This window comes from Etheostoma spectabile, chromosome 9 (assembly GCF_008692095.1).
Source record: "Etheostoma spectabile isolate EspeVRDwgs_2016 chromosome 9, UIUC_Espe_1.0, whole genome shotgun sequence".
In the NCBI taxonomy this organism is placed as follows: domain Eukaryota; kingdom Metazoa; phylum Chordata; class Actinopteri; order Perciformes; family Percidae; genus Etheostoma; species Etheostoma spectabile.
Window position 1 is genome coordinate 5457460 of NC_045741.1, and position 9395 is coordinate 5466854.

The 9395-nt window shown below is 40.9% G+C and overlaps 1 protein-coding gene across 1 annotated transcript in view; it reads left to right on the forward strand.

The window, feature by feature from the left end:
- Positions 1-2144: 2144 nt before the first annotated feature.
- The window catches only part of LOC116696193 (paired mesoderm homeobox protein 1), a gene marked incomplete at its 3' end in the record, with an annotated part of 33085 nt that continues 25834 nt past the window's right edge, over positions 2145-9395 (forward strand). Inside the window, exon 1 of the mRNA XM_032527004.1 lies at positions 2145-2307. Coding sequence (XP_032382895.1) covers positions 2145-2307 — 163 coding nt within the window. The remainder of the gene's footprint in view (positions 2308-9395) is intronic.

Here is a 9395-nt window from a genome sequence, read left to right on the forward strand (position 1 = left end):
TGTGTGTGTGTGTGTGTGTGTGTGTGTGCATGTGTGCGTGTGTGCGTGTGTGTGTGTGAGCGTCCAGGAACACGTGAAGAAGAAGCAGTTCTCTTACATCACAAGAAAACCTATTTCCTATATTTTATGTTACTTCTTCTTTTGTTTTTATTGAAAGTAAGACGTTGTGCCCACTGCTTTCACTATCTCTGTTTTTGGTCGGTTTGTCTGTCTGTAATGTGGAAAAACCACATCCCTGATTTTCCTGAGACTTGGTGGAGCACGGGCCGAGGAAGAACCCCCAAATTAGTTTTCACTTTTGCTCCTACGTATTCATAAACAGCAAAAGGTTTGCCAACAACCATTTCACCGACCATCAACACGTCCAAAAACATTTCCAGTGCACTAACAGAGGGAAATGTGACTGGACTGACGTGTGAAATGAGCCACATCCATGTGTTGGGTCTGGGAACTCCCCATTGGCTGGGCTCAATCCGAGGGGCGGGACTAACGGTTGTTTTTCAGATTCCCCTTTGCTCGCGATTGGATAGCGCTCCAACCGACCAGAGCAACGCTTAGATGATTAGATTCAACTTTTGCCGTGTCCCCGTAACCCATCTTCATTTTTTAAGAATGACCGCGCAGCCTCCACCTGAGCTTGGAGAGACGTAGGTGTGACGTGAGCAACCTGTCTGAAAGCTGTAAGTCTTCTAGTAGATGTGCAAGGGAAATCTCAATCATTCCCAATCAGCCTGTAACCCCGTCGAGGAAAGGGTTAACAGGAGCGTTGCGTTGGCCAATCAGAGGAGGGCGTGCCCGCCTGTCTGATCTGCCCGAGGGGGAGCAGGAGACGGATGTGAAGCGTAACGTAGGTAGTCCCCGGAGAAGAAGTCGGTCAGATTAGAGCCCAAAACGAAACGTAAGCCACTAAATTATGACGTTATTACTGAGACTTATGAATTGTCAGGTGTAGTTCCATCATGGTGTCAAAAACATTAGCTGACGTTGTTGTTCAGTAGCTGGCTCAGAGATCATCAGCTGATGAAATGGGGTGGGGGGGTATCCTGTCCACCACTGCCATTAGGGTCGAGCCCCCCCCCTAAAGGCCTTATCCTAGGTCTCCCCTCCCTCCAGGCAGGTGTAGCTCCATCATGGTGTCACAAAAACATTAGCTTCTGTAGCTAGCTCAGAGATTATAGGCTAATTAAATACCTGATTTAGCGGTGTGGGGGGGGGGGGGGGGTTAACACTTTTGCATGCACCATATCGTGTCCATTCTCATTAGGGTCTGAGCCCCCCTAAGGGTCTGATCCTAGACTCGCCCCTGCCGCTTGCAATCACTTTCAAATTCACGTGGCCGGGCGTCAGTCTCTCGTGTTTCTTAAGATATCGTATGAATTGGTGCATACATATCATATGATATCGTACGTTACCTTTAATCAGAATGCGTTGTTTTATGGTAGGCCTACTAGTCTCCCGTAGCCAGACCCTCCTCCACAGCGCTGCGGAGGAGGGTCTGGAGAGTCCACACGGGAGGAAAACGTGCTCTGGTTTATTGGGATTTCATTAAACCAATCACAATGGTCGTGGGCGGGGCTAAAAGCCGGAATATGCCGCTGTGTCTCGGCAAAATAGCCTCTGGAAGGAAGTTGTTTTGGTGGAACGTGTGTACGTTCAGAAGTAGTTTTAGTCGTCACAGAGACTCAGATGGGACAGATAGTCTAGCTAGCTGTCTGGATTTACCTGCAGGACCTGAGGACCAGGTAACCATAGTCCTCAGATTGGACAGATGTCTAGCTAGCGTTGGATTTACCCTGCAGAGGCCTGAGGACCAGGTAACCATAGTCCTCGGATTGGACAGATAGTCTAGCATGTCTGGATTTACACCTGCAGAGACTGAGGACCAGGTACCATAGTCTCAGATTGGACAGATAGTCTAGCTAGCTGTTGATTTACCCTGCAGAATCTGAGGACCAGGTAACCATAGTCCTCAGATGGGACAGATAGTCTAGCGTGGGTGGAATCATCATGTTATTTGGGGAACTATAAAGAACATTGATATAGGACAACGGGTCAACTGGAGGCCTACCTTCTCTGTAGCTACATGCTAAACGCCCCAGATGTTGTAAAAGTTCTTCTTCTTCCCCCCCCCCGGTAGGGAACAGATGAACACGGAGGAGGAAGAAGAGAGGAAGCAGCGCCGGAACAGGACCACCTTCAACAGCAGCCAGCTCCAGGCTCTGGAGCGAGTGTTTGAGAGGACACACTACCCCGACGCCTTCGTCAGAGAGGACCTGGCCCGCCGCGTCAACCTCACCGAGGCCAGAGGTCCCGGTACACAACACCCCCAAACACCCCCCCCCCCCCGTACAAACACACATCCAGGGAACTTCATTATTCAACACAAACCCCCACCCTGTATACACACTCCCTTCATTCCTCCTTTAAGTCTAGGGTTTTCCTGCAGTGGCAATCAGTGATTATCAGACAGCTTCACCTTGATCAAGGATCAAGACACTATAAAAGTCATCAGACACACACACACACACACACACATGCACGCATACACACACACACACACAGACACACATGCACGCATACACACATACACAACCAAACACACACACAGTCACACACACACACAAATTTGGCCCACACAAGCTGTCAGGACCCCACAAGTATAGTGTATTCCCAGTTTTGGACCTTAGATAAGTTAAACAGAACCACCACAAGACATTCACACACACACATGCGCGCACACACTCACACACAACACCAAACACACACACACACACACACACACACACACACCACACAAACAGGAGGACAAACATAGAAGTCCAACTACAGTCATTAGATTGAGGAAGTCTTTTTCGGCCTAGTTCTGCCCTAACCTCATAACAGCTGTTTCATGTTTGGGTTTTGGTATAATCAGCTGATAAGAACGTGTCAGCGCCGTCACATGACTCTGGATGTGGGGGGAGGGGGGGGAGGGGGGGGGGGGAGGGGGGAGAGGGGGGGGGGGGGGGGTCGTGAGCAGTAAGCTCCCCAAAGAGGCTGGACGTGATCCCAGCGTGGATGTAGGAGGGTCTGAATCCCCTCAGCGGGGTACAGATCGGCGATAAAACACGATGACGTCATCGGCCTAATGAGTGACATCATCATCACCAATGTCTAAAAAGTGGCTATTTTTGGGACGTTGTTGTCGGGCTTTTTTCCGACTATTTTCTCTGTGTTTATCGTTTTTAAAAACAAATGCATGCATCATGACCTGGCCCCCACCCGTCCCAACCTGTCATCAAAACTGGACTTTTCCCAAATTTTCTTCTTTTCAATGTCTTTGCACATTTTTATTACGTTTGTTGCTTCTTCTGAGTTTTTGTCGCCTTTTTGGAGTTTTTCTGGCTAATTTTCTACATCTGTGTTCCCATTTTTTTGGACACTTTTTGGGAAGTTTTGTCTTCCTTTTGAGTCTGTGGCACTTTTTTTTTGAAGTTTTTGTCGTTTTTTCCCCGATGTTTCTCACCGGTTGGTCACCTTTGACGATTTTTTTGACGATTTTTTTCTGTGAAAAACAAACACATGAATTCCTCTCCTGGGCCCCCCCCCACTGAAATGTCATCAAAACTGGACTTTCCAAGTTTTTTCTTTTTTACGTTTTGCCACATTTTTAAAAAAGTTTTGTTGCTTCTTTTGAGGTTTTTTGGACGTCATCGTTTGGAGTCGTGGCATTTTTTCTCGAAGTTTTTTTTTACGATATTTCTCACGTTTGACGCTTTTGGTCTCTTTTTTACCGACTATTTTTTCTGTGTGGTTTTAATCGCTTTTAAAAACGAACAGAACAAAAAGACTTATAATATATACATACGAGTCCAAAGAGGTTTGAGTCCGAGTCCAGACGAGTCAGGACAAAAAGGTCTTATGCGTGACAGCATCAAGACAATCATTTGGGTTTTCCCTTTCCCTCCAAATATTATCAACATATAAAGCACCTGGACTCGGTCCAGACAGAAGCCAGTTGGGCAAGACAGGGGCCAGGAGACCGAGAAAATCGAGTCCAGATACTAGCGAGACCGTGTGTGACCTGAGACAAAAGTGCAGGGAATAATCTAGAAAACAGTTGTTTAAATTCTGGTTGTTTGATCTTTTTTTTTTTTTTTTTTTGGGTGGTCAACTTCCCGTTAAAAATTGAAACTAAACTTTGTTGACGCTTTGTTTGACGGATTTGTCCCTTTTTTCAACACTTTTGACGCTTTTTTTTCATGTTTTGGACATTTTTAACCACTACGTAACACTAACATTTATTAGACCTCATTTATAGGAAATTATTACTAATGTTTGAGTTAGAAAAGAGAAATCAGGAATATTTAGAATAAAATAAAGGCAATGGATGTTGATGGATAATCACAGACTGGATTACTGCTTGTGGATATGTTTTATTATTTATGATAGTGTGAATATGTGTTTGTACTGGTTGTTATGTGTGTGTATATGGGGATATATGTGTGTATATGTGGGATATATGTGTGTATATTGTGTATATACATGTGTGAGCGTTGGGTGGAACAATCATGTATTTTGGGGAATAAAAGAACATAGATATAGGACAACTGAGGGACAACATGGGGACAACATGAGCGGCAACATGGGGACAAAATGAGGGCAACAGGGGACAACAGGAGGCACATGAGGAAAGCATGGGGACAACATGAGGACAAACACATGAGGGCAACATGGGACAACATGAGGAAAAGATGGGGACACATAAGGACAACATGGAGGACAACATGAGGGCAACATGGGGACAACATGAGGGCAACTGAGGGACAACATGGGAAAAGATGGGGGACAACATAAGGACAACATGGGGAATGGGGCAACTGGGGACAACATGAGGGCAACATGGGGACAACATGAGGACAACATGGGGACAACATGAGGCAACATGAGGACAACATGGGGACAACATGAGGAAACATGGGGACAACATGAGGAAAACTGAGGCAAATAGGACAACGTGAGGGGTAAGGGTCTGACTGTCTCCGGTTGTCCTGTCTGTCTCAGGTCTGGTTCCAGACAACCGGAGGGCTAAGTCGGCGTAACGAGCGCGCCATGCTGGCCAGTAAGAACGCCTCGCTGCGGAAGTCCTACTCGGGGACGTGACGGCGGTGAGAGCACCATCGTCCCGCGCCCGCCCCCCCGCCCCCAAGACTACCTGTCCTGGGGCAGCGCCGCCCCCTACAGGTAGCACCACACACACCCACACACACACACACAACACACACACACAACCGGACAGAACCAGACACACGCATACTACACACAGACACACACACACAGACACGCACACACACACACATGGACAGACACACACGGACAGACACATACACACAGACACACACGCGCGCACACGCACGCATGCACACACACAGACACAGACGCATTCACACAGACATGCACACAAACGCACACGGAAACACACGCACATACACACACACACACACGCACGCACGCACACACACAGTCACACACGGACATGCACATAAAGACGCACACAAACATGCACGCACAAACATGCACACGCACACAGACACACACGGACATGCACGCAGTATTGCAGGTATCAACTGTAAACGTTACGTATCTTTGGGGATTTTCATGCTTTTAACTTAGCTGAAGGAGGAAGAAAGGGAAGAAGATGAAAGAAAAGGACAACAGGAAGAAAATAAGTGAAGAAGCTACACACATAAGGAAGGAAGGAAGGAAACAAGGAAAGAAGGGAGTGATGCAAGAAAGAAAGAAAGGAGGGAGGAAGCAAAGGAGCAAAGGCCAGGCAGAAGAGAAGGGAACAGGAAAGGTAGAAAAGAAAGAAATAAAGTTGAATATGAAAGAATGTAAATGATATGAGTTTAGCTCAGTAAAATAGTTAAAATTTAAAATTAAATTAAATTTAAAAAATCCCAAAATTCAAAATACTGCAGTACAACTCGGCTTTGGATATTTTGAATTTTGTGATTTTACTTTAAAGTACTTTAAACTACTGTAAAGTACTTTAAACTACTAGTTTAAAGTACTTTAAAGTACTTTACAGTACTCGGCTGCTACTTCTTTTCTGCTGCAGATCATCACACACAAGCGTCTCCAGATGAAAAATACCACAACAACCACATGTTAACACACACACACACACACACACGCACACACACACACACACACACACACACACACACACAGACGCTGCTTTCTGTTATTGTTTCATTTCCTCCTCTTCTACCTGACCGCCTCTTCTGATCCACCTGGACTCAACTGTCCGTTTAATGTGTCTTATTCTCTATTTGTCTTATTCTCTATTTGTCTTATTCTCTATTTGTCTTATTCTCTATTTGTCTTATTCTCTATTTGTCCTATTCTCTATTTGTCTTATTCTCTATTTGTCCTATTCTCTATTTGTCTTATTCTCTATTTGTCTTATTCTCTATTTGTCTTATTCTCTATTTGTCTTATTCTCTATTTGTCTTATTCTCTATTTGTCTTATTCTCTATTTGTCCTATTCTCTATTTGTCTTATTCTCTATTTGTCCTATTCTCTATTTGTCTTATTCTCTATTTGTCTTATTCTCTATTTGTCCTATTCTCTATTTGTCTTATTCTCTATTTGTCTTATTCTCTATTTGTCTTATTCTCTATTTGTCTTATTCTCTATTTGTCTTGTTCTATATTTGTCTTATTCTCTATTTGTCTTGTTCTCTATTTGTCTTATTCTCTATTTGTCTTATTCTCTATTTGTCTTGTTCCATATTTGTCCTATTCTCTATTTGTCCTATTCTCTATTTGTCTTATTCTCTATTTGTCTTATTCTCTATTTGTCTTGTTCCATATTTGTCTTATTCTCTATTTGTCTTTTTCCTATTTTTTCCTATTCTCTATTTGTCCTAGTCTTTTTGTCTTATTCTCTATTTGTCTATTCTCTATTTGTCTTGTTCCATATTTGGTCCTATTCTCTATTTTCTATTCTCTATTTGCTATTCTCTATTTGTCTATTCTCTATTTGTCTTGTTCTCATATTTTATCTCTATTCGATTCTCATATTGTCTATTCTCTATTTGTCTTATTCTCTTTTGTCTGTCCTATTTGTCCTATCTCTATTTGTCCTTATTCTCTATTTATTCTTTATTCTCTATTTGTCTTATTCTCTATTTGTCTTGTTCCATATTTGTCTTTCTCTATTTGTCTTGATTCTCTATTTGTCTTATCTCTATTGTCTTATTCTCTATTTGTCTTATTCTCATTTGTCTTATTGTGTCGCTATTGTTATTCTGGTTTCTTAGTCTCTATTTTTGCTATTCTCTATGTGTTCTTTTCTCTATTTGTCTTATTCTCTATTGTCTTCTATTCTTTATTCTCGTATTGTTTATTAGCTATTTGTGTAGTATTCTATTTTGTCCTCTGTTCTATTGTCTTTTCTCTATTTGTCTTATTCTGTCTATTTGTCTTATTGCTCTATTGTGTCTGTCGTTCCATATTTGTCTTATTCTTTCTATGTTGTCTTATTCTCTATTGTTTCGTCTAGTTGTCTCGTATTTTCTATATGTCGATTCTCTATTTGTCTTATCATATTGTCTTATTCATTTTGCTTTTCATATTTGTCTTGTTCTCTATTTGTCCTTATGTCTGGTGTCGTGTCGTCTTTGTGGTCTTATTGTCTTATCTCTTTGTTGTGCTTATTCTCTATTTGTCTTAGCTCTATTTGTCTTATTCTCTATTTGTTTTGTCTATTCTCTATTTGTCTGTATTCTCTAGTTGTCTTGTCTTCCTATTTTCTTAGTCATCTAGTCTTATTCTCTATGTCCTTATCTCTATTTGTCTTATTCTCATTGTCTTTATTCTCTATTGTCTATTCTCTATGTGTCTATTCTCTATTTGTCTTATTCTCTTTTGTTCTTATTCCTCTATTGCTTATTCTCTATTGTGTCTTATCTCTATTTGTCTTGTTCTCTATTTGTCTTTCCATATTTGTCTTATCTCTATTTGTCTGTTCCTATCTCTGTCTATTCTCTATTGTCTTGTTCTCTATTTGTCTTGTCTCTATTTGGCTTGTTCCATATTTGTCTATTCTCTATTTGTCTATTCCTATTTGTCTTGTTCCATAGTCTTATCTCTATTCTCTATTGTCTGTTCCATATTTGTCTTATTCTCTATTTGTCCTTATTCTCTATTTGTCTTATTCTCATTTGTCTTATTCCTATTTGTCTTGTTCTCTATTTTCTTGTTCCATATTTGTCTTTCTCTATTTGTCTTTATTCTCTATTTGTCTTGTTCCTATTTGTCCATTCTTCCTATTTGTCCTATTCTCTATTTGTCTTATTCTCTATTTGTCTTATTCTCTATTTGTCTTGTTCTCCATATTTTGTCCTATTCTCTATTTGTCTTATTCTCTATTTGTCTGTCCATATTTGTCTTATTCTGCTATTTTCTTTGTCCTATTTGTCTTATTCCTATTTGTCTATTCTCTATTTGTCTTGTTCCAGATTTGTCTTATTCTCTATTTGTCTATTCTTATTTGTCTTATCTCTATTTGTCTTGTTCCATATTTGGCCTTATTCTCTATTGTTCTTATTCTCTATTGTCTTATTCTCTATTTGTCTTATTCTCTATTTGTGCCTTATTCATTTTTGTCTTATTCTCTTCGAATTGCGTTTTCGTTTCTCCAAAAGTTGAGTGGGTGCTCAACTTTTTTAAGTCTCCCCACCGCCCCCTAAACGCACCTCCCCCTTTCAAAATCAATAGGAAGACCTGCGTCTACCCAACTTTTAGGTTTTTTTTAGGGTTTTAAGGTTTTTTGGTGCCTGAACTCAGCCAAACTGGGACCTTTCACAACATTAACCTCTATTGCATGCGTTGCCATATGGCGACAACATTCTTTTCTTAGTGTTTTTCCCATAAACCACATAAAATGCACTGTTTGTGTTTTATTGTCAAAATGGTCTTTATTTTGAAGTGGTATTCGTTTGATGACTTACATAACCACAAAATCCTGTTCCAGATATGAACATCATTTTTTTTTCAGGACACAACTGGGTTATTGGAATATTGGGTTGGTCAGTGAGGTCACTTGCATGTTAAAATGGTTGTAGGGCCTTAAAGATAGATAAAATATAGAAATAAATTAATAAATAAATGAATCTTCAGATATGTATTCACAGACAGATACTTATAAATAAGCCATTTTCCTTTCTAAAAAACTTTCATATGTCTTGGGAGTCACACTGTGAAGAAATAATCATTATAACTTATACAGTTGACAATATACATGCATTTTTTCCAAAAAAGTCAAGACTTTTGCTCTCATGACATTTACTTATGCCAATATAACATAATAATGTCATATTTATTGTAGTACCCCACCGCATTTTATC